The 26336-nt window shown below is 45.7% G+C and overlaps 1 protein-coding gene across 3 annotated transcripts in view; it reads right to left on the bottom strand.

Annotated features, from left to right (window-relative positions):
• Nucleotides 1-26336, bottom strand: part of Ttll11 (tubulin tyrosine ligase like 11) — a 237967-nt gene that overhangs the window by 151577 nt on the left and 60054 nt on the right. For 2 of the 3 annotated variants that reach the window (XM_087899678.1, XM_087899676.1), the window contains exon 4: nt 1892-2467. The exons of the other annotated variant lie outside the window; for it this stretch is intronic. In XM_087899678.1, coding sequence (XP_087755804.1) covers nt 1892-2467 — 576 coding nt within the window. The remainder of the gene's footprint in view (nt 1-1891; nt 2468-26336) is intronic. 3 annotated transcript variants of the gene reach the window in all.

Here is a 26336-nt window from a genome sequence, read left to right as displayed (position 1 = left end):
CCTAGCACAGCCAGGAAACACTGATCTTCTGTGACAGAAAAAGCGACAAACATATGTGCAAACTTAACACACCAGTGCAAGCGAAGCCACCAGTGGCCCCGGCAGTCGGACAGACCTTTGGAACATTGCCCGTGAGGCTGCAAGTGCTTCAGGTGACAGGACTTCACACCAGGGGTTTTAGAAAGCTCAGAAGCAAGTCAAATAAGACAGTGTCCTTCTAGGGGACATTCGTGCGTGACCGCGTATAGTTCTGAAAATCGAAGAAATGGTCAACATGACATTCAAAAAGTGGTCACGCAGAGGACAGGCTGGGGATGGCATAGGGAGGAGATGCTAGTAGGGGCTGGGCAGTGGGTCAGTGTGATCACTACAAGTATCTTCTGTTCTTTCATTACACACACACACACACACACACACACACACACACACACACACACACACACTGCTATGCAACAACTGCAAAGATTCGGTGGAGTGGATCCCAGAGGCTCATCTTCGCCGGCCTGTTCTAACAGATCTGGTGGCAGCAAAGTGAGTGCCTGGTTTCCATGCCCCTGTCTCACTCCTGACATCCATGTTCTTAAAAGCTGTTTCAAACCATTCTCCATTTTCTTCCCTCTCACAGACTGGCTGATTGCCCAAGACAGTTAGTTCTTGCTAGAGTCCCCAGGAAGTGTCAGTGAGCATAAGGGACAGTCTCCCTCCCGGATGGTCTTGGCCTCCTGGCAGCGTCTGAGACTGCAGCCCACGCCCAGGTGTTCTCTGAGTCTGTCTTCCTGGACATTTCTGACACGTTTGCCCTCAGTTGCTGCTGTAGGTGAGTTCTCAGTTCTCTCTTAGACCTCCCTGTCTTTCCTGGATGCCAGCCCAAACATCAACTTGTATCAACCTCTCTTTTCTGCTGCCACACAGGCATTTTGCCTCCAGCTCCTGGCCTTCCTTCCCTACTAGCTGGGCCTTTGCCAGCCACAACCTCTCTCTATCCTTCCAAGGGCCCAAGACATGTGTCTCCATCCCAGTTCCTCTTCTCTCGGCTCCCGTCTCTTCTCTTTCCTCAGACCACATGGGCACCAGGTCTAGCCATTCAGCCTCTCAAATGCCACCCAGTGTTACCTAGTCTCTCCATGCCTACCAAGACCTCCCTCCTCAGAGGCAGCATCTTCTGATTACATAGAAGCATTGATCTCATTGCAATTTCCTTGCAGCCAGCCTTGACTCAGCCCTAACCCACACAGATCAAGGAACTGTGTACTTGAGAATCTGAAAACATAACATGAGCAGAATCTGTTTATAGCCCTCTGGTGGTTGCCACTGCCCTTGGGTACTCCACCACTTGGTCCTAACCTACTTCCCTCTTCATTGTCTCTCACATCCCTCATCTGGGCCTTAACCCCATCCCTAGCCACAGTGAACTTCTTTCGGTATCTCAGACACACCAGGCTTCCCTCTTACCTCCAAGGCAACATGTCTCCACCTAGAACATTCTGTGGCCATTCCAGTCTACTCTTCCCTGCTGTTTCTTAGCTAAGCTTTCAAGGAGCCATACTGGACTCAGTCAGGAATGGTAGATGGGTCCACAATCCCATAGCATCTACTTGGTTCTATCACTTGTAATACTCCATTAGTTGCTTCTTAATGGCTCTTTCTCCCACTATGGATTCTTGGCATTGGGCAGCAGAATTCTATAACAATGCCTGACCTCCTACTAGGTAGGTGTAACAACTCTTCGATGAATGAAGACTGTATAAATCTTACAGATCTATGATTCAATGAGGGGAGTGGCTTGCCCTCCCTCATTGGAAAGAGAAAGTTGGAAGTTGACCAGACGTTTCACGTCTGGCCATCCTACCCCATCCTGCATCCCATAGTGGGTGGAAGCTGGTACGATTACCTGGAAGCAGGTGGGCCCTGGCCTCCCTGTAGGGATGTCTGATTGGTAGAAAACTTTGAGCTCCGGAGTCAGGGCAATGACAGTCTTGATCACCAAGGAGATGATGTCAGACCAGACCTTCTTGATGTCAACACCTTTGGAAGAGAGCCTACAGAGAATGCTAGAGAAAGTCCTCTTGCTGCCCGTATTGGCGCTGTCAGAGTGGACGAACTTGCCGCTGTGGACGTTGAGCGAGTAGTTGGTCAAGTGCATGAAGACGTGGTGCAGGTTCTGGGGGTTCGGCTCGTGATATGGCTCTGTACAAAATCTAGAGAGTCCATCTTTGGCTATATAAATCTCTAAGGGGTCCAAGGACTTGAGCAGGACGTACAGACGGATGTCAAACTTGAGCTTGTCAATAAGGAGGGGCTTACAGATGTACTCCTGGACCACTGCTGGCCTGTTCTGCAGGGTCCCAGTCATGCGGATGTCATTGGGATCTTTAATGAGGTAGATTCCATCACCCTGACAACCGCTGTCTGGTTTCACAATAAAGGTAGGCTTCCAGGACGGGTCGCCATCTTTCACCATCCGAACCTGGGAGGGAGGGAAAGAACCTTTAGTGCTGTGTCAGGATCCCGGTTCCCCAGTGCTCACTGGGTGTCTTCCACCGAGATGACACTATCCTGGGGTACCATGACATGGGACCGTCCTCAGTCTTGTACTCTAGGGGGAGGTAAAACATGGATTAGAAATGCAACCATAAGATCTGAGTTCAAGTCACAATGTCAGTTGTATTCTTGTACAAGTCATGGAACTAGTAACAATGACAGTGACTTGATGCAATTTGTGAATACCCATGATTTGCAGGCACTGTATTCGGCACTCCACACTAGTTACTTCATCAAACCCTCCCAGAAAACAAGGTTGTTAGAGAGAGATGCAGCCGCTATGTGTGAGAGGAAAGAGCCTGCCTGGGTTCAAGTCCTGGCTGTCATTTACAGTGCAAATTATTTCTACCTTCCATATCTGCAACACAGAACTAAAACTGTCTTCTTTTTCTAACTCTTCTTTGTTTTGAGGCAGGGTACCTTGTCTAACCTAGCCTTGAACTTGCTCTGTAGCTAGGGATGACCTTGAGCTCTTCACCTGCCAAGTGCTGGGATTACAGACAAGCAAACATCACACCTGGCACGCGTGGTGCTGGACTCTGCAAGCTAGGCAAGCCTGCGGCCGCTTGAGCTACATTCTCAGCTCCAGGACTGAGATTGGGCTAAGAATTCAATGAGAAAATAAATGTAGCATACTAAGAACACAGAAGCTGACATGTGAGTGACGAAAGCCCGGCCAGTATCACTTTCAAAGATAGAGTAACTTGCCAGTTCAACTGGGGAAGGTGGCAGAGTTGGGACCGAGGACTCTAAAGCCCTGTGCCTTCCTCCACATTCCTTTCACCCTGCAATGGGATAATATAGAGATGTGATCAACTGAAATGTACAAAGCACTAAGCTCAGTCACCCTGAGTTAGCACATGAGAGACAGGTTTTCTGGTTTGTTAAGTGTGTCTCACAGACTTGGCCCATCCTCCGATCTGTTTGAACCTTTTGAGAATTAGGTTCTGTCTCCTGCAGCATTTGCCTTCCTCCCTGATCTGGGTCAGCAGGACACTGCCATGATGATACAGGCACTTGGCCAGTTCAGATCGGAACCTGTGGTTGTGTATAATTTATAGGTAACTGCGTCCTCCAGGCTGTGGCTTCACGGTATTCCTCTGGAGCTCACATGCTGGAAACTTAACCCCTGTATGTATATATTAAGGTATCTCAAGGTGAAAACTTAGCAGGCAAAGCTGGAGAAGCTATGAGAATGGAGGCTTGTGATAGCACTGGTGGCTTCATAAGGAAGGAAGAGAGACCACACCTCCCCACTGCCCCTGGCACGTTTGCCATGTCTCATCCTGTGATGCTCTCTGCCACCTTGTGATGCAGTAAAAGGTCCCTCACCAGCTACCAGCATCTTGACATTGGACAGTGGAGTTGAAAGACATGCGTTCTATTCTTTACAAACCAACCGGGAGAGACATCCAGACGTCCGTCCGTGTTGGGGTGCTTTGGGAAGCTACGGAAGCAGAAGACTGAGACGTTGAGGGAGGAGGTCTTCAGTGGGGACAAGTGAAGATGAGCAGAGGCGTAGAGGACGCCTGGCTCTCTGCAGCTCCCGGTATGGAAGCTCTGTTCGGAGCGGTCACTAAGAGCAGCGCCCGGCAGGCTGGCAGAGGTGGTGATGGTCCAGGGCTGGCCTCCGGTCAGCCTTTGCCTTTGCTGTGTGAGCATGACCCAGGCCATCCGCACTCTAGAATGTACTTATCTCTCTGACTGGCCTATATTTCTAACTGAAGCTTTTGCCGATTCCTCGGGCTTGTAAAAGATCCTTAACAATGGAGAAACACTTAGAGCCTTAATAATGGCTCACATCAATTGCTTCCCCCACGTCAGCAGGATTCCGGAATGGAACTTCACAAAAGATCAATCCGGCTCTCAGGTCCTCCACAGAGCCGTTCCTGCAATGGTGACCTTGACGTTTATGTCGTTATTTAATATTCATCCAGGGCATCCACATGCATGGCCTTTACAGTAAATATGAGTGTGACGGACAAATGGATCGGCCAGTGAAAAATGCCAAGTTTGCCCTGATGGGTAATTTCTGCCTCTGGAAAGCCTTTTCCAGGCCAATGATACTAACAGTTCAATATATTATCAGGACTGATATTTTCTTCTTTGAATTCAGGGTATGTGCCTTAAATAAATTAAACTACATGGTCAATAATCCCTGTCATTTATTACACTGTTGAATGTTCTTTCTGCTCTTTGCCAGAGTCGTCACTACAAATCAAGATTATTAATTCTAATAGAATCGTTGGATTTTCTGAACTGAAAGGATCCTTGAAGATGGGCATCATCCCATCCACCCATAATTCAAAGGGGAGGCTGAGGCCTAGACAGGCGACAGGACTTGCCTTGGGTCCCCTAACTGGCTAGTGGGCAGCTAGGATGAGAGCCCAGGTCTCTTGGTCCCACCTCGGGTCCGCTTGGCCATTTTTACTGTTGCTAAGATAAAAATCCAAGACCTGTTTTCTGACTGCTGAAGGAAAGGCTCTCTTGCTAGGTCAGACATTGCTGACATCTGACTCTGACCTCACCCTGAAGATGGCTGTCTCAGAACAACTGCTCTATGGACTCTGACCTCACCCTGAAGATGGCTGTCTCAGAACAACTGCTCTATGGACTCTGACCTCACCCTGAAGACGGCTGTCTCAGGACAACTGCTCTATGGACTCTGACCTCACCCTGAAGACGGCTGTCTCAGGACAACTGCTCTATGGACTCTGACCTCACCCTGAAGACGGCTGTCTCAGGACAACTGCTCTATGGACTCTGAGCTGTCTGGGTTGCACCAGTTTCAAACCTGTGTCTGGGTTCCTAGTGCCACAGCCTGGCTCAGTCATCACAGCAACTGCCATGTCAGCAGGACCCAAGTTTGATCTCCCACAATAAAAAGCTGGACATGCTGGTGTAAGCCTGTAATCTCAGCACCAGGGAGACAGCGACAGGGGATGCCTGGGGCTTGCTGGTGAGCCAGTCTAGATGAACTGCTGAACTCCAGGCTCAGTGAGAGACCCTGCCTCAAAAACAGAAGAGGGGAGCGCAACTGAGAAAGACGTCTGGCTTTGACCTCTGGCCTACACACACACACACACACACACACACACACACACACACACACTCGCTCACACACGCGCACGCACGCACACACATGGGCACACACATGGGCACACACACACACGTCTTCTGACATCTGGCTTTCCCTCCAATGACTGATGTTAAATACAGTTTCTCTCTTTAGGCCCCACCCTCACCCTGACCCTCACCTCCCACTGAAAATTTTGACTTGATTTCAGCTGAGACCTGGATATGTGATTCTGATGTCTGCACTGAGAATACTGGACTAAAGTGAATTAAGCCAAAAATACCGTGTGAAGCTACTATTGGAAATGAAGTTCTACACCTTAGTGCTTGTCAGAGTGTGAGGAAGACGGCTCTGAAGCTACAGCTGATGGTATCTCTGGTTTATCCAGCTCTGCTTTCGGATGTGAAATCCATTATCTTGTAACTGTATACACGGATGGCTGAGAGAGATACATAGAGGATGCCTAGGCCAGCTTGCTTGGCACTCAACTCAGGAGGCTTATTGAAAATTTTCTGCATCTTTTACTGCCCCCTTGTGGATATTTTATAAAGGCGTCTGGGAAAGCCAGGCTGTTCAAATTTCCAACAATTACTTAAATGGGATATTATTAGCCTTAAAATGGAAGGGAATGCTAGGAAGGCAGCAACCTTGAGGACTCTGCGGAGAAACAAGCCAAATACAAAAGGCAGGTACTGAAGGATCCCACCATACAAGGTCCCCAAGAAGTCAAATCCTTAACAATATACAAGTAGAGGGTGTTTGCCAGGGCCTGGGGTGGTGGTTGTTAATAGAGTCAACATTTCAGATACTCAGGAATTTTAAAACATTCTACAGCTGGACGGTGGTGATGCTCTACCGTTGAACTTTACACTCTAAAAGTTATGGAGCTACAGGTGAGGAGATGGTTCAGACGGCAGAGTGTCTGCAGCACAAGGGTGTGGACCTGAGTTCTCTCCCCAGAACTGGGACGGGGCAGGGAGCACTGAGGCAGGCAGATCCCAGGGCTCCTTGGTGGCCAGCACAGCCGAGACGATGAGCTGCAGGCAGTCTCTACAGATAAAGGAACAGCGGTTCTGGAGATGCTGGCAGCAGTTTCTGGCCTCCACATGCACAAATGTACATGGCTACACACACATACACACACACCCCACACCACACACACAACACATACACACACCCCACATACACACATGTACACACATACACACACCACATATACACCGCACATATACCACATGCACACACATACACACACCACATACACACCTCACATATACCACAAACACACATACCACATACACACACCATACACATACACAAATCACATATACACACCATACATATACATACATCACACATACACACACACACACACACCACATACACACCACAGACACACATCACAGACACACACCACACATACCACATACACCATATATACCACACGCACCACAGACACATAACAAATATACACATATACCTACACACCACAATACAGCACATAAACCACACACATCACACAAACACATACCACATACCACCTACACCACACACACACCACACACTCCACAGATACACATACACACACGCACCACATATATTATACACACACCATATATATCACACACGCATACACACACACAACACATACACACACACATACCACATATACCACATGCACATCACACACACCAGATACACACCATACATACCACACAGCCACACACCACTTATACAATACCACACAATATACACACACAAACCACACACACACCACAAGAAAAAAAAAGATGAGGCTGGTGAACTTTTATGTATATTTTCTAGTCTTTGGTGGATTTAGGTTAAATGTTGCCAGAAAAATCACCGGACCTCTGTGCTCTTCTGTGCTCCCCTGTAGAATCAGGGGCTTATTAGAATTAGCCAGTCCCGGGATCCAGTTAGCTGACTCCTGCTCAGTAGGGTTTATCTTGACATCATCTCTGTTGGAGGCCGTGTCACAAACATGCAAGCTGCATTAACCACACTGGGGAGGTCATGCCATGCTTCACCACCAGCACGCAGGGATGCGACAGCAGGGTGTGGGCAGGACATTCAGGATGTGTTTGGGGCCATCAGGCTGGGTAGGTGGGAAAAGCAAGCTGCAGTACTTGGAGGAATTCAGCAGCTGAACTAGGAAGCCACAAAGAAGTATTAGCACTGAGAGGTAGGCATAGGGACAGCTTCTGATTTACAATGACACCAGGGATGTTAAAGCCAGTGAGAGCCATGCTTTGTCGTACCAGAGGATCTGCATTCCGTCATAGCCCAGGCCCTTGGTGTCGTAGGCACAGACTGTGGATCTTCAGGACAAACAAGGCTTTGGCAGACAAAATAGATGTAACAAAATGAACATTGGGTAGGTCACAGGGACCCAGTCTTGTTGTAATTCCAACACTTGATATGCAAGATGATTTCTGAGGCCAGCTAAGACTAAGGGCAGTTGATACTAAGGTAACCAAAGCCAGATGGGAGGGCACATGGGCCATCAGAAGGGCAAACTGGGAGGTGGACTGAGGTAGCTGCAAAGAACTTGAACAAACGACAAACAGGAGAAAGTAGGTGACATTTAGAAGACAACCAATGTTGGAGAATAGCAAGTGAGTAAGAGCCAACGTCAGCACACATGGGTGAGAGGGGACCAGTGTCACACACACAGGTGAGAGAGGACAATGTCAGCACAAAGGTGAAAGAGGACCATCGTTAGCACGCACAGGTGAGAGAGGACCATCGTCAGCACGCACAGGTGAGAGAAGACCATCGTCAGCACGCACAAGTGAGAGAGGACCATCGTCAGCACGCACAGGTGAGAGAGGACAATGTCAGCACACAGGTGAGAGAGGACCATCGTCAGCACGCACAGGTGAGAGAGGACCATCGTCAGCACGCACAGGTGAGAGAGGACAATGTCCCACGCACAGGTGAGAGAGGACAATGTCACACACACAGGTGAGAGAGGACAATGTCACACACAAAGGTGAGAGAGGACCATCATCAGCATGCACAGGTGAGAGAGGACAATGTCCCATGCACAGGTGAGGGAGACCCAATGGCAATCTACACAAGAGTCCCACTCATGACATCAGCAGGGGCGAGTGGACAGCTCGTGATGATTGGTCAGGCACTGTTCTACACATTTTCTCACATTTAATTTTCACAAATATTTTATAGGGCAGAAGATGTGGGGGAGCAGAGATGTCTACTAAACTGCCACAGGTAACACAGCCAATAGAGGGGGAACCAGGGTTTGAACTTAGGCAGTCAGATCCTAGAGTCTGTGTCCAAAATGAATATATTACTCTTTGGTGGGAGAGGTGAGCCTAACTGGCAAGGACCTTGATCTCATTCCGGGGACTCTGGGTGATACTGTGCAAGGGTGGGGACTTCCTAACGTGTTTTTGAGAAGGAAGAAAAGAATTGAGACATGTCATGGGATGATCTTTCAGCCCCTGGACAGAAAATGTCCTGGGGCAGATGTTCAAGGACTGAGAGAAAATGCTGCAGCCAGACAGAGGAAAGGAGGAAAGGAGGAAGGTTGAGCAAAATACACAGAACCAGTGCGCGACAGTTTAGATAGGAATTGCTTGCTCCCAAAGCCTCCTGTCTCAGAGGCTCATTCTCCAATGTACGCAGTGTTCCCAAAGACCACGGCTCTGCCTTTATCAGCGGATTAACCCACTTATGAACTCAGAATATGAATGGGCAAGCTGGAGAGATGGCTCAGCCGTGTGGAGCTCATGCTGCTCTTGCAGAGACAGAGTTCGGTTCCCAGAACCCATGTCAGGAGGCTCGCAGCCGCCCATAAACCTGGCTCGGGGAAGCCAACCTCTTCCAACAGGTGCTTGCTCACGTGCACATGCTCCCACATACAAATACATAGAATTGAACCATTTTTTTTTTAAAAAAAAAACGTTTAAAAATAGTTGGGACAGACTAGTGAGAGGTGGGGCACTGTGGGAGTGGAGGCTTGCACCAGGTCCTTCCTCCTTTCGGTTGTTTAGATCAAGTGTTTTGTCACAGTGATGAGAAACCACTCTTGGACGAGGGCAAGGGGCACATGGGCTAGGGAACTAAAAGCAGGGAAAATTTAGCAGGGAGTGAGGAGTGGGAGGCAGGGCAAGGTGATGAGTCAGGTAGGGGGACCAAAGGACACACAGCTGGGAAGTGCTTGTCACTCGGTGTCTTAGTGACTTTTTTGCCACTGTGATAAAACACCATGACCAATGCAGCTTACAGAAAGAGAAGTTATTTTGGTTAATGGCTCTGGAGGGATAAGAGTTCATGATGACTGAAGTAGGAAAGCCAAAAGCTTAGACCTTAGACCACAAGCAGGAAGCTGGGAGTGCTAACTAGAAGTGGTGCGGGTCTTTCAACTCCCCAAACCTAGTGACACATTCTTCCAACAAGGCTGTACCTCTTAAACCTCCCCGAACAGTGCCACCAACTGGGGACCAAGTTGTTTAAACACAGAGCCTACGGGGGACATTCTCATTCCAGCCCCACACTTGGACATGAGTCTAGAGTTCGGGAGAGAGGGGTGTAGTCACCAGGTGATGAGGGCTGCACAGACCAGATCACCTTGGGAAATAAAGAAGGGTACACCCTGGAAATGGAGTCAGAAAAGGGCACAAAAATTGTGAGACATCCACCTTTTGAGCTGACCTGCAGACAACTTATAGATTTTCGGCTGGAGATGGATGCCAGCCCCACGAGAACTGCCACATGGGGGTCTGAGACCGATGCAAGACCCTGAAGGCCCGAACAGGGGCAGGGGGGTGGGAAAGAGAAGAGGCAGGTTGCTAGGAGCCAGATGGATATAGAGAGGTGGGGGAAGGAAGAGCTCAGGGTTTAGGGCTTCAGTAGTCATGGAGACGGTGCTGTACCAGGTACAGATTGAGGGACTACGGGAAAGAGCAGGTATCACTGGGAAGAAGTGACAGACTCTGGAAGGATTCCAGTTCAGAAAACCTAAACTGCAATTTTTAAATGAAAAAAAAAGTGTCCTGTGGCTTCATTACAGATGAGTGTTGAGTTAAAAGAAATGACATTAAGTATTGCCTCCGGCTGATGCTGACCGCTCATGTGTGATGTGCTGACGTGGAGGAGCCCTCCTTTGGCGGCCCCATTCCCCACCCCATCCCGTCCCTCTTTCATTCCTTCATGTGTGCTTGTCCATGGCTTCTACTGGTCCCTCTGCCCCTCTTTGTTTGCAGAGTTCCTACCCAACATGCACAGCACAGTGCTGTCCTGGTCTGCAAACCCCAAACAGGCCTCTTCCTTCCACTTTGGTGTATGCATCCAACTGTCTGTCATTTCACACTCAGTCCTTCAAGGCTCAGGAAGAAAACTGCACTGCACATGAGTGTGCATTTGTGCCCGTGTACACACTTTATGAATAGAGAACCCAAGGCCAAGAGGCATGGAGACTTGCCCAGGGCTTTCCAATAACTAACAAAACAGACAGAATTAAAATCTTCAGACTCCCGGTCCAAAGTTCTTTCTACCAGGATGAACTGGGGACCTGATAAAGTTTTTTGAAAGCAGCCCTCTTTTTCTGAACATGTGACGTCCGATTTCAGCTATGCGCATGAATGTGCTTAGTTTTGTGACTTAGACTGCCAGAACACTGAGATGGAGGGCAGCTGGATGGAGTGTTACAAAACATGGCATTGATCAGTTTAATGTGTGGATTACGGTAGAAATGCAGGAGACATGGGAATGCAGTGTTAGGTGGGAGGAAGAAGACTTGAGCCAGTGATCTCAAGTGCTTTTGACTGTAATGAAGTTGTATATACTTGGAAGTGAACTAAAGATTATTTAACCAGTTCATTAGCAGGAAATCCTCACAATTGGAAAAACTGCTTTAGCTGGAGGCGGATCTCACTCCGTTGGGTTCAGGATCAGTGCAGCCGAGAAGCTTTCTGTTATTTCACAGTAGACCAGGAGCCAGACGTGAACCCTGGAGGGACGGTCCGAGGGGTGTAGGAAACGTGAGTCTGACCTCACGAGGACCCAGCCATGACAGGAGACAGGTCCTAATCATTGATGGGATAGCCCAGGCATGTACTTAGACCCCAGTCAAGGTGGTTGGGATGTACCTCCAATGAGAACCCAAGGAAACCAAGGCAGGCTAGAATAAATCAGAACAGAACTGTATTAAGAAAATGCTAGCCAGTACTGGATTATTCTTGAACTGTTGGGAGCAGCCATCACTCTTGCGATGGACAGACAAGGATGCTGACCTCTGGAAGCTGAACAGCTTGGTCGGGCCCAGCTCGCAGTGCAGCAGCTTGGATGTGGTTTAAGCCTGTGCCCCAAGAGGGCTGTGTTGGGAGCGTGGTCCCAGTGTTACACTGCTGGGAGGAGCTGGACCTTTAAGAGGGTGGACCTGGTGGGAAGTCATTAGGTCACCTGGTGATAAAGGCAGTTCTCTGAGCCCTTTTATTCTCAAAAGACCACAGCTACAGAGTGAGTTCCTGAGCCACTCCTGGGATTCCTGTATGATCATGTGATCTTTCCCTCTTGACTTTGATGCCATCTGCTACAAGACCTTCACCAGAACTTATGTGGTACCCTCTGGGCCCCCAAGTTGTAAGCCACATAAACCAGTTTCCTTCACAGACTACCCAGTCTACAGGAACGGAAACAGACAAGTTTTCCTAGAGAGTGTCAGTACTGAGATTTGAATCACCACCTGTCAAAGCCTTGTAGTCTGTAGCCCTTGTCTCCCAACAGGTACTCAGAGACATGGCTGGGGACAGGGGAAGTGTCGGGAGCACCAGGCGTCCTCTGAGATGCAGTATGAGGGGGCTGATGTTGAGGGGCCCTTGGGGAAAACAGACAAACACAAAATAACTGTTTCCTTCCTATTGACCAGAGTTTACGGCCCCAGATTTGTCCTCAAGTGGCTTTTTGGTTGCCCCCAATGATGGATAGATTATGTCCCACATAAACTTGCACTCCAAGAGTGTGACATCCATTAAATCGCCTTGCCACGGGCATTTGACGTAACGCAGATGGCAGCCCCTTTACCTCTAGCTTCCCCAGGAATTTCATATATGCCATTTTTATAGGCCAGCTATAATTTGTGTGTGTATGTGCACACAGGTTCACATAGTTCACCATAAATCTAGTATTACTTTCCATCACGAGCCAAACTGGTGAGATGGCGGGGGGGGGGTGTTGTTTTAGTTTTTGAGACAGTCTCAAAGCATTAAATTTTATGTTCTTTTGTATGTCTGGTGTGTATGTCTGTGTGTGTGCGATATTGTTTTACTAATGTCATAAGAAAGGAATCCAAGGTTCCCAGAGGTCAAACTTGCTATATAGCCAAGGCTGGCTTTGAACTCCTAATCCTCCTGCCTCTGCCTTGCAAGTGCTAGGATAAATTAGGGGCATGGACCACCACACCTGGCTGTAAAACTGGGTCTTAAAGGGTGACTCATTCCTCCAAGGTCACCCGTTTTGTACTCTAGAGAACCAGGATCTGAACATAGGTGTGTGTGTTCAAATTTCCAAAGCCAAGCGGCTTCTGCTGAGGCTGTGCACCAATGTTCAGAGTCTCCATGCTACTCCTGGAGGAATGTTCACAGCTTCACGCTTTGAAATGCAATCAGTATGTATCGGGGACAGCTTCTCCCAGCACCTACACCGTGTTGCACATGTGTTATTTTACTTAATCCTCACAGTCACGCCACGAGACATCTGCAGGCTTTAGTTTGGTTCTTCTGGGCTGTGCATCAGGGCAGTGCAGGGTGGGGAGACTGAGAAAGAACTGAGCCCCCTAGAAGTGAGTGAGCCCTGAGTGACACAGCCAAAGGTCAGGAGGTGGGAGTAACAACATCAAGGTTGGCTATGGACTTGGCTATGAATGTGGTCCCTTGCTGTCCTGACTGTCAGTAACATGGCCTGTGGATGGGTGTGGCAGGCTCAAGACCTCAGGTGGGCAGCCTGGGACACCAGAGCAGGTGGGACCTTCTGGGAAGACTCTGACCTTTCACAGAGAAGTCTGTGCAGACTGTGAGCGCCCATGGGCCAACTGTCAAGTGTTCCCACCAGCAGTGTGGGGGCAGGATGCTCTGGCAAGGGACAGGTGAGTCCACTCACCTGAGAAGCCTGCAGGTGTTGACATGAAGAGATATGCTTTCATGCCGCTGGCTGGAAACTGAGCTAGTCACAAAGGCACTCTCACTGCCACAGAGGCAACGGGAGAAGCCACTTCCTCGAATGAACGTTATTTGTGCCTCCTTTTATTTCAAGGGTAGCAAGTGCGCATTGGGCAACCAGATCTGGGGCTAAGTTCCCAGTAGAGGGCTCACAGGAAATGTCTCCCAATACTCCTTCCTCACCACCTCTGACTGGGACCTTCACCTTGGAGCATCTGTGAAGAAACTATCCTCTTCCTTGACGATCTCAAGAGGGGCTACAGCGGACAGCTTTCTGAGTGACTGCTCACCTGCCACCATCCCTCTACAGGCTTTCTTCTTTCGGGAGCATCCCACAGGTCACAGTTGCCATGTCAACGAGGAACTGAGGGCTGAGAGGAGAGGCTGGATCCCTGCTTGACTCAGAACCAAACCTAGGCCCTAGCTCTTATTTTCCAATAAAAGCAACCTAATCAATAACTTTGGAAGAGCAAACAAGAATGGGAAACAGTGGAAGAGCACACAGCTACACACTCTTCTTTACAAGAGACTCCAACTTTGGAATGGAGGGCTCTCCAGTTTGCCCTTGATGGCAGAGGGCAGTGTTTCCTAACCCCACATCATATCTAGATCCCCCAAAACTTGGGTCCGCAAGAATCTTGCCTTTAGACATAGCAAGGACTCTTCTTTGGTTTTGCTTTTGTCTTTTGTTTTATTTTGAGACAGGGTTTCTCTGTGTAGCCCTGGCTGTCCTGGAACTTGCTCTGTAGACCAGGCTGGTCTTGAACTCTCAGGATCTCTTGCCTCTGCCTCCTGAGTGCTGGGATTAAAGGAATGCACTACCACCACCCTGCAACTCTAGTTTTTGTGAAACAGGGTCTCATGTGGCCCAGGCTGGTGCTGGCTTGAAACTTCTGGTCTCCCTGCCTTTGCCTCTGAAGTCCTGGGATGAGAGCACCAAGTCCCGCTGATCCACTCTCCTTACGCAGGCCTCACCCAGGACCTCACCCAGGACCCCGTCACAGGACGGGGCAGCAGTGCCGCTCACAGGAGGCCACCCAAATATAACCCCTGAGGTGAACCACACACAGAAAAAACAGGTATTAAAATGAAGGTGTCTGTCACACACCCACGTTGATGTCTTCATCTGTCTAGAGGGTTATAATGAACCTTCCTACTTCTGCATTTTCCAGGCTTGCATGGCCACAGCACACTTTCAAATTATAGAGTACTTGAAGAACACCCATAGACACACACATCTCTTCAGATTAATAAAATAGGCTGATTCTCACCTCAAAATGTGGGACAAGCAAGATGGCGGCATTCGTTGGTGGATAGGTTAGTCAGTACGTAACATCACCGCAACCCAGAAAAGTATTTCTCGTTTTCCTTTGCCTTTTATCCAAATAAGCAGAAACTCCTTATTTATGTTTGGCCCATGCAATTTAAATATTCCATACGTGTATATATGTGTGTGATGCGTGTAAACATGTTTGTGGGTGCATACATGCATGCCATAGTGCATGCGGAGGTCAGAGGACCACCTTGCCTCTTATCTTGACACAGGGTCTCTTTGCGCATGGCTGCCTAGTTCCACTGTACACACCAAGTTCACTGGCCTGTGACTCCCAGAATTCTCCTGTTTCCATCTCATTTTAGGACCCTTGGGATTTTAGATGCATTCTGCTACATGGTTATACATGCATACTACTCCAACTTTACATGGGTCCTGGGGATTCAAACTCATGACTCCACGCTTGCACAGCAAGCACTTTACCCCCCGAGCATCTGCCCAGCCTTTTCCCATGTCCTGTACAAGTCCTGCATGGTTATCTAAGAGTGAAGAGCAAGAACATGGAGGGAATCACTTTTAGCCTGAGCTTTCTGCGCTAAGTATTAGGAAGTTGCTTAAGCATGTCATGTTGGGGAAGGAGGGAGAAACAAACTAACATTAAGGGTCCTAGTTTTGGGGCACTACCTTATTCTTTTGTTTATTTGTTTGTTTGTTTTTGTTTTTGAGACAGGGTTTCTCTGTGTAGCCCTGGCTGTCCTGGAAATTGCTTTGTAGACCAAGCTGGAATCAAACTCAGAGATCTGCCTGCTTCTGCCTCTGGAGTTCTGGGATTAAAGGCATGCGCCACCACCAGTGGCTTCTCATTCTTATTAAAACTCTATCTCTTGCCGCCCTTGCAGCAGTCCCGGGAAGGTCCTTATCAAGTTCTGCACAGTGTGAAGGCAATGGTATCAGCTGCAGCCTATCTAGGATGCTCCAGAGCCCAAGGGGGCTCCTTGGTTTAGACCACAGTGCTAAGCACATGGAGGTCAGAGAATATGTTCCTCCTATGTCCTGTTTGCTCCTCAAAGAGAAGAGCCATGTCAGGTTTGTTCTTCTGGATTCGGAAAGGTCTGTCACAGAGAGACCAAGAGGGCCAAATCATACCAGAGAGAGTAGAGAAAAGGTGAGATACAGCGTGAAGGGCACAGCTCAGGAGTATTTACAGCTACAGCTGTCCCACTTGGTGGGTAAATTGCCTTGATGCACATTAAACTGCCCACTTATGAAAAGAGGGACCCACCCAGAAAGGGAAGTAGGTTCTTTCCAGTCCCCAGGATTTCTTTGATACCAGTTTCTTCCATTCTAAACGTAATTAGATTTCCAAGTCTCTGTACATCTTGGCCATGTTTCCTCCCCCATGTTTCTTCTCTAGGTTTCAATCCTCTCATCTCTATAATGGAGGCTTTGCCTGTTGACATTTCTGAGAATTCTCCTGGTTAGGGCTCCCACAATTTTTTGAGCTTTCTGGTTAACTGGTTATGACAAGCTTGCCAGCAGGAAGGCTGCATGTTCTAAGAAGCCACAAACCTTCCTGAGACTCAATAAATTCAGCTGTCCCCCCACTTAGGCAGAGAGACTGACAAGCCTCATTTCGATTCAGAAGGTAAGGTGGGAACTAGGCAAATGCACTGAATTACACACAATTCTAGGACTATATTAAAAATTAAATGCCTCTGAGCAATATACGAGGTTTGCATTTCTAAGAAACTGAGATGAAAATGCTTTTGCTTCATATAGGTCAACCCATGGTCTCAAGGAAGTTAGCACTGCTAGCTAGGAAGGGTCTTGGAAATTCGTGGTGGCATTTGTCATTGTCAGTGACTAGAGCATATGACTGACAGTTTGTGGGCAGTGTCCAAGGATTCCAGAAAGACTTCAAGGTATTGAGTCATCCTGTCATGGTTTTGTAAATGTGAAAGGCTGTTTTATAGGTGATGTGAAGACAGCCCAGACTCTTGCTCTGTGTCCTGTAGAGATAGGGAGAAGTTTTCTGGTTTGAATTGAGTATCACAAAAAAAAAGAACTGGGTAGATAGAGGGAAAAAATTACATTTCCCCCTTTTTTCATTCTTGAAATTTTATCTAGTATGTTTACTAGTTCAGGAACATCACCTCACTAATGGTAGATCTATAATGCATATAATATCTGGTGATTACATATAGAAATAGTTTTAAATATAGAGAATATAGTCACATGTATAAATATAAAGAATAGAGTCAAGCATAGACAAATAGTAAAGAGAGGGAGAAACTGTGGTGCTTGATCACATATTACCTTATTTTTCTTATAGCCAAACTTGCTCATTATAGGTAGGGGGTCAGCCAGGGAGCCCCCTCATCATGTCACATGGTTTAGTGGTGTAAACTCATTGACATTTAGATCACTCATTTATAAAGAACGTTTTCTCACATGTGTGCCCTAGAGGGCATACAGGGAGATTTTTTTTTGTTTGCTTGCTTGCTTGGTTTTTGTAACTATATGTTCAGGTTACTTATATGTCATTCTAGGATAGCAAAGAGAATGCCATGATTCATCTCTAGTGTTGTTTGAGACAGAGTCTCACTGTGTAACTCAGGCTGGTCTCAAACTCTTGATCTCTTAAGTACTGGGGTCATAGGCACTCACCAGCCACAATTCATATTAAGAAAAAATGGTAAAGAGAAAGCACATCACACTCGTGTAGCAATGAGCATCCATTAAAAAAGAAGAAGAAAGAAGTCTTAGAGAATTGGCTGATTCTACGACTGGGACTGGAAAAGACAGGAGGGACTCAGACTCTTAGTCACAGTGACATGGTGCACAAAGAACGTTGGGGCTGTTAAAAGGCCTCAGGGTTCTGCTAGCTAAAGCTTGGTTAATTTAAGCATTCAAATAAATGATAGTAAAGGATTATAACCCAAAGAACAAGAGTGCACCAGTTCATACTAACATGCATGTGTACACACAGAAATAAGGAAGTGAGAAGGCCAAGTTCACCTGTGAAGCAGAACATCACCAGTCAATTGAACAGGGGCTGGCGGCATTATATGATATGCATTTGGCAATCAGCATCACCATCAGAGACTGGCAAGGACTATTAATAAAGGTTAAAGCTAGAAGGGGAAGGTGGTGAAGAACCTTCCCAAGACACTGACTGATTAGAGAGGGGGACAGTCTTTGCCTTGGAAACGTGGTGCACATCATCTCAGTCAAATGACTAATGTTAACACCCCATAATCGACTGTGGACACCAGGTACTTGCAGATGTGATGTGATACCCCCAAGCAATACACAGCTTGGCTTCTGCCATGTATTCTAAATCCAGTACTGAGGAAACCTCAGACAATCCTAGACTGACAAGCAGTCACCTCATCAAAGTGCCAGTCAATGGACACAGACTATAAAGTTCCTCCAGAAGGAGCCTAAATGAGACACAACTGAGAGATGCATATGAGCTGAAACTTTCTTTTCTATACATGACTTGGACAATTATGAAAAAACCCGAATAGGAAGCAATAAACAGGGAAAGAAGCAACCAACAGAACTGTAGAGAATATTTTCCAGCCACATATACAATAAGGAGCAATATCTCAAGGAGACGAGGAACACAAATCACTCAAAGGCATCTGTGCAAGCATGTGAGTCTGAGTTTGGATTCCTAGCACCTACACAAAAGTCAGGTGTGAGGGGCTGGAGAGATGGCTCAGTGGCTGAGAGCATTGGCTGTCTGCTGTGGGATAATGCTCTTCTACACTGTAGAGATTTGTCACTCATGTTAGTTTAGTAACATGCTGATTAGCCAGCCAGCAGCCAAGCAGAAAGTATAGGTGGGGCAACCAGACTAGGAGAATACTGGGAAGAGTCACCAACCAGATGCAGAGGAAGCAAAATGTGAATGCCTTACTGAGGAAATGTACCAAGTCACACGGCTAATTCCATAGACAAGAATTATGGGTTAATTTAAGTTGTAAGAATTAGTTAATAGGGGGCTGGAGAGATGGCTCAGAGGTTAAGAGCATTGCCTGCTCTTCCAAAGGTCCTGAGTTCAATTCCCAGCAACCACATGGTGGCTCACAACCATCTGTAATGGGGTCTGGTGCCCTCTTCTGGCCTGCAAGCATACACACAGACAGAATATTGTATACATAATAAATAAATAAATAAATATTTTTAAAAAGAACTAGTTAATAATAAGCTTGAGCTAATAGGCCAAACAGTTTATAATTAATATAAGCCTCTGTGTGTTTCTTTGGGACTGAATGGCTGCAGGACCGAACAGGACAAAAACTTCTGTCTACAAATGGCACCCAAATGTTTGGCAAGAATTTTCACATAAAGCCTGAGAAAGCATAAAAAAAGGATTCTAGACAGATAACAACAGAGTCAAGCACAGCTTCTTGATAACTATGTTTACTCCAGTTGGCTCTGTTGGTAGCAAGAAGAGGCACAGCTCCTTTAAGAGAGGCTTCTTGACTCAGCATTAGCAGCAAAGGAGAGGCTTCCTAATTCAGCATTAGCAGCAAAAACTGCATGGAGGCTCTTTTAATATGCCACCAAATACTTAAATGGTGTTTATGAGCAGCCAGTGGCAAGCTTCTTGGTGGTGGCAATAAACACGGCTTCCGCCAATACTTCTACCATGAAGCTAGACTCTCAGGAAACCAAGGAATGGGCAGAGCTAGTGACCAAAGCTTCTGCTTTAATCCTAGCCATGCTGCTTAGCAGATTAAAGAGTCAGGTGTCCAGAAAAAAATAGAGATTTACAGTAAAAACAGATTCAGCTGGAAAAAAAACCTCTAAACAGTTTATAGTATGTTTAAAAATATACGTAGGCTTGGGAGAGAAAAGAAAAAGGATAGAGAAAGTCTTTAAAGAAATAAAAGCCACATAAAGATGTAAAATACACAGAGAGTCTGGATACTTTCTGTATGTTATTGTGTTGTCTTTGAATTGTTTGATTGCTGAGGAATGAGAAATAGCTGCTAAAAGACATTTGATTATAAATGCTGATGGATTAAACAAACATTTTAAAAATATCTTGATTTCAAAATTTAAGTCAAAAGATATGTTACTTTGGAAAAGAGGTTCTGTAGAAGTTAGCTCGATTTGGAAAATAACCAGGCTAGCTAAAAGATAAAACAATCATATTTTTATTTATTATAAGGGGAAAACTCATGAAACAGGAACAAGAAGTTCAAGCTCAGCTGTGTGGCAAGGGAACGAGAGAGAGAAAGAGAGAGAGAGAGAGAGAGAGAGAGAGAGAGAGAGAGAGAGAGAGAGAGGAGAGCCTGGGCTGCATGCCTGTTTTTCTCCAGGTCCCAGAAAGCCACACCCTAACTTGGTCCCACCTCTTAAAGGTAATTGGTTAACAAAGCATCCCCATCAAGGTTCTGCTTTTATTTCCACAGGAAATGAAAGGCAGTAGATTCATTCCGGGTTAAAAAAAATCAGTTTGATCAAGGAAGACTCCCTAAAAAATCTCTAATAGGAGCAAAGGGCCCAGAAGATCCAATGACTCAGAGTGCCTCTGTTACAGTTTCCTCTGAGTTCTACATCTATAACAGCTTCAAGGTGACAGGTTGAGGTGATCCAGCCTCTCAGAATACTCAAGTCAGGATTTGATCATAATCCTAAATTTTCTTAGGGTTCCCCAAATATCACCAGTGCTCCCAATCAGCAGGAACTAGCTTAGAAAACTATGCCCACATTTCCAAAAAAAAAAGATTATGGATGTTTGACTTTGTGTAGAGTGTTGTTATAGATAACTGTTGAAGACCAGCTTAAATAAAAATACTATTTACCAGGGTAGGGACATGGGGATTAGAAAAGTTAGTAAAGAATATGAAGACATGAGTGAAAAGAATAAAACAGAAGCATATGATAGTATCAGGAGGGAGTTCCAGTGAGTACTGAAATCACCTGCATTTAATTTTCATTTGCTTAAATACCCTTCCCCAAAAAGTAAGAGTAAGATAAAAAAAACTGCATTACCATGATACAAGGAAATGAACATACCAGTTGAAGGTTGTGGGCTACATTATTCATTAAATATTCTGTCACTAGATCAAGTAACTCTTACACCCCAAAACAAAACATTCTGTAGGCAAACCACTCCCTGGGTGAAATCCATTGTTGTCTCCCTAAAGGAGTACAAACTTAGTAGGATCCTTAGACTTTTGTTTGGGTAAGAAACATATCTACTTCTCTAGTCTTGAAATATGAGGTCTGGATATTAGCTACACCTGTTGACAATAACTTTGAGACAGCAGAACTCTCTGATCTAAATCTAGGTAGGACCTTTGAGGTAGAAACAGACAATAACCTTCAAGGAATAAAAGTAGGTTCCAGCTCTCTGAGCTTTGGTCAAGGTGGAAACAGGCTCACATTTTTGGGCCTCCACAGAAAATGGTCAGGAAAAAAGCTAAACACAGAAGAGTAGATTCAGGGTTCTTGTTTCAAAAAGAAGAAAAGGGAAAATGCTGTAGGATAATGCTTTTGTACATTGTAAAGATTTGTCACTGATTAATTAAACACAGATTGGCCAGTAGCCAGGCAGGAAGTATAGGTGGGGGCGACCAAACTAGAAGAATTCTGGGAAGAGGAAAGGCAGAGACACAGTCACCAGCCAAATGCAGAGGAATCAAGATGAGACTGCCTTACTGAGAAAAGGTACCAAGCCACATGCAAAACACAGACAAGAATTATGGGTTAACTTAAGTTGTTAGAGCTAGTTAGTAATAAATCTGAGCAATAGGTCAAATAGTTTATAATTAATATAGCCTCTGTGTGTTTTTTTGGACTGAATGGCTGCAGTACCAGGTGGAACAGAATTTTGTCCTTCCAGAGGACCTGCGTTCAATTCCCAGCATCCACATGGAAGCTCACAACTGTCTGTAATTTCAGTTCCAGGGAATCTGACAGCCTCACACAGACATACATGCAGGCAAAGTGCCAATGCACATAAAATAAAAATAAACTTTCAAAAAGCCAGATATGATGGCACTTATCTGTAAAACTGGTACTGGGAAGGCAAGAGTCAGGATCCCCAGGATTACTAGTGAGCAAGCTACCTAAAATGGCATTAAGGTGCAGTGCGAGATTTAAAAATTAAGATGGGGGAGTGGTTGAGAAAGACATCTATTCAAAGTGAACACCTGCAGGACAGCAGCAGGACAACAGCACAACATACAAATGTAAAATGCAAATACAGTGAAATGGTAAGGAACTGAATAGATATTTCCCAAAAGAAGATATGCAAAGCATTACCAGGTACGCAGGGGAAATGCTCGTTATCACTAACCACCAAAGCAGTACAAGATAAAATCTGTACCATCGCACACTTGTTAGAAAGCAATGGAAAACAAACACTACCAAGAACGTGGGGGAGAAACCTCTGCATATGGCCCCTGTGGAAAACAACACAATCAAAATTTTTACTGTTCCTCAAAAAGTTATAAATGTGATCTAGCAGTTTGTTTACTACGTATACATCAAAAGAAGTGGAGTTAGCGTTCTGTAGAGTTGCCCGCACACACCAGTCAAGACAGGAGATTATTCAAGCGTCTATCAACAGATGAGGCGTACAGAGGAAATGTAGCAGACATTCATAATGGCGTATTATCAGTCTTTAAAAAGAAAGAAATCCTGCAGCTTAAAACAATATGGATATATCTGTGGGACACGCTATCAGCGAAATGAGCCGAGTGGAGGAAGATAATGTCACATGGGTCTCATGTATACAATAAAAGGGCTGGTGCTCTAGAGCACAGGAGAGGTTAGTGGTTAGTAGGGCTGGCTGGGTGGGGTTGGGGAAATGCTGGATAAAGGACATGAAATTAGATCAGAGTACATCCAAAAGGTTTATTTCACAACACGGTGATGGTTATAGTTTGGATCTGTGTGGTGAAGCCTTGGCACAGCTGGTAGTGCTATGGGTAGATGGTCGTAGTCTAGTGCGCACGGAAAGAGGTTAGCTCATTAGGGGTGTGCTTCTGAAGGGGACTTCAGCAAGTGTGGTCAAACCCAGTGTCTTAGGGCTACTGTTGTTGTGATGAACACCAGGACCAGAAGCAACATGGAGAGGAAAGGGGACATTTGGTTCACATGCCCGAAGTTGCAATTCTCTGAGGGACGCCAAGACAGGAACTCAAGTTGGATGGGAAACTGGAGGCAGGAGCTGATGTGGAGGCCCTGGAGGCTTGTTCAGCCTGCTATCTTACAGCACCAAGGACAGTCAGCTGAGGGTGGCTCCACCCGCCATGGATTGGACCTTCTCACATCAATCACTGATTAAAAGACTGTACTACAGGCTAGCCTACAGCCTGATCCTACGGAAGCACTTTCTCAATTGAGGTTCCCTCCTCTCAGGCGACTTTAGCTTCTGTTGAGGTCACATAAAACTCATCAGCACCGCCAGTCTTCCCCTTCTACGTTATCTCACTTTTCCTCACAGCGTGGGAACTAAGCTGTGAGGACAGCGAATACCCATGTGTCGACTCTGAAGGTTACTGAAAGTAAGATTTTTCTGTCTGTATGTGTGTCTGTATGTGCATGTGGGCACAGTGTCTGTGGAAGACAGAAGAGGCCATCAGATCCCCTAGGGATGGAGCGACGGGCGGTTGTGAGCCTCCTGATGCGGGTGCTGAGAACTGAACAGGTCCTCTGCAGGAGCAGCGCCCACTGGTGCTGCTGAGCCGGCTCTCTAGCCCAAGAGGGCAGATTTCCAGTGTTGTCCCCAGAAGAGTGGTATGTATACGAGCTAATCCACATAACTGACATGTAATTATTTCACCATAGTATAATCTACACATGTGCTAAACATAATAAACATATAATTTTATCAATTGATAAAAAGTGCACTAAAATATATTAGTAGTTTTACTTCATTGAACTTTGGGGGGGTTCACCTTTTTTACTTCGTATTTTCTAAGTACTGGGGATCAACTCAGGACCTCACATAACTGGGCCCCAAGCCTCATAATTAACCTTTTGCTGTGAAGATTTAATGAAATCAAATGTAGATATTTATTATAAATACACTACTTATTGTTCTTTATTCTCTATATAGCAAACATAGGCATAAAATATATATATATTTCTCTCTATATATACTCTCTCTATATATATACTCTCTATATACAGAAATATATATATACTCTCTATATACAGAAATAGAAACATCACACATACACTATATATGTGTGCATTCCATATACTATACAAAGAATAACAATGCTGTATGCATGTATGTGTGCATTCACACATCTGCTGTGTGGACACACAGACACGCACCCATAGCTATTCTGGTGCCTGATGACTAGGAAATGCTGCAGTTTATTCGCGAGACCCAGGCTCCTGTTCTCTTTCTTCAGATTGTTCATAATCTAAGTGAAGACTGATCTGCTGTCTTTCGTACCATCACTAGCAATGGTTACTGGACTAAAATAATTTTAATAGGCATGTAACTTCACATAAACTCATGAGTTTAATTTTCTAATATTAGTTTCTTTCCTTTTGCTTTCTTTCCATCTCTGTGTCTCCCCAGTGAGACTTTCCAGCTGGGAGGCTGTCAGTACATCCGGGGATTCTGAGCCTTCCTCTGCCCCTTTAAACCCTGTCTTACGCCCCAGTATGCCCCAAAAGCTCTTGCCAATGCCCACCTGCATCATGTTATTACTTATAAATTACTTTAGTCTTCATTCTGCCCCTTTCCTCTTAATCATCATTTAGCATAAGCGACAGTGAAGAAAATAAACCATGTCAACACCTTCTGTAAAACTAAAGGTCAGACATTGATTAAAATTTAAGCACAACCTTTTTTTATTTCTTTCTTTCAATCATAACTAACACTGGATGTCTCCTCAATGGGATGAGGTTTCTGTAGCTGGCTGTGTGGGAGACAGACTTTGGACCATGCTGTGAGTCTACTCCTGGCTGTCTTGTGAAGCTTTGCTGGAGTACAGCCATACTCATTCACTCGTGTACCAGCAATGGATCCTGTGCAGCACCACATCTGTGCTGAGTGTGGCAAGGACCAGTTCCCAGCTACCCTTGATGGAACAAGTTTGTCAATTTCTGAATAGAGAATAAACACGTGGTACCATTCATGGTACTGCCATAAAAAAAAAAGAAAAAGAAAAAATTACTACACAGTAGTCTCAGTTCTAATAACAAATGTGTCCATCGTGGGACGTGCTTGAACATTCCCTGTCAAATATGGTTAGAGGTCCCATAAACCTGTAGGTGTGCATGCCAGCATACCACTTGCTTGCCTGATACCTGTGGAGTTCAGAAGAGGCCATCAGGTTCCCTAGAACTGGAATTACAAACGGTTGTGGACTGCCATGCTGGGAATTGAAATGGGTCCTCTGGAAGAGCCAGCGCTCTTAACCACCGGCCCATCTCCAGCCCCGATGTTCTCATTTAATTGTTTCCAAGGAAATTCTCTCTAGACCAGGGATCTACTAAAATTTTCTCAAAACTAAGTTTTATTTCTATCTTTTGTGTTGCAGAATTCCCAGTTATGTGATCTTTAAGAACACTTTCTGTTATCTCTGGTAGGACATGGTTCAAAGCGTGGTCTGTCACCCACTGGCTGTTCAATATCAGCCACGTGCCCAGAGTAAACCGCTGTCTTTGGCATGTGTCTAGAACTCTCCAAGGCTTATGTTTTTCACTTATAAAATGATGGTGATAGGTGATATGTAGTTCACAGGTTTAATGTAAGAAGTAAATAGAAAATATGCACATTGTACAGTCATGGATTGTGGTGAGAGTGTACACTCTGCATGCATAATTAACTGGTATCCATTTCTCTTTATTTACTAAGACAGGATCTTGCTATATAGCGTGGGCTGGCCTCAAAGGCCTGGGTTACAGGTCTGCGCTGTCATCTCTGGTGTGTTTCTTATGATAACCAAAGTAAATGGAAAAACTAAAATTATAATAAAATGGAATAAATTATGACTACAATTACATTGTGGACAGTGTTTGACTGTGGAAAAAAATGCCCATATATGTGGGAGATGCACCCAGAAATGTTTGGGGAATATTGTGCATATAACCCACTGTCAAAAAGGAGACACACACACACATAGAGAGAGAGAAGGAAAACGGGGTAAATATGTTGACATAGTGACCTTCGGGGTTGAGTGAGGGTTTGTAGAATTTATTGTATTATTCTTAGAGTTTTTCTGTGAGTCTGGATTTACATCTAAATGAAAAT

The sequence above is a fragment of the Myodes glareolus genome, chromosome 21, assembly GCF_982192425.1.
Source record: "Myodes glareolus chromosome 21, mMyoGla1.1, whole genome shotgun sequence".
Taxonomy (NCBI): domain Eukaryota; kingdom Metazoa; phylum Chordata; class Mammalia; order Rodentia; family Cricetidae; genus Myodes; species Myodes glareolus.
Note: the sequence above shows the minus strand (reverse complement) of the source record. Positions and strands in the feature narration are given on the sequence as shown.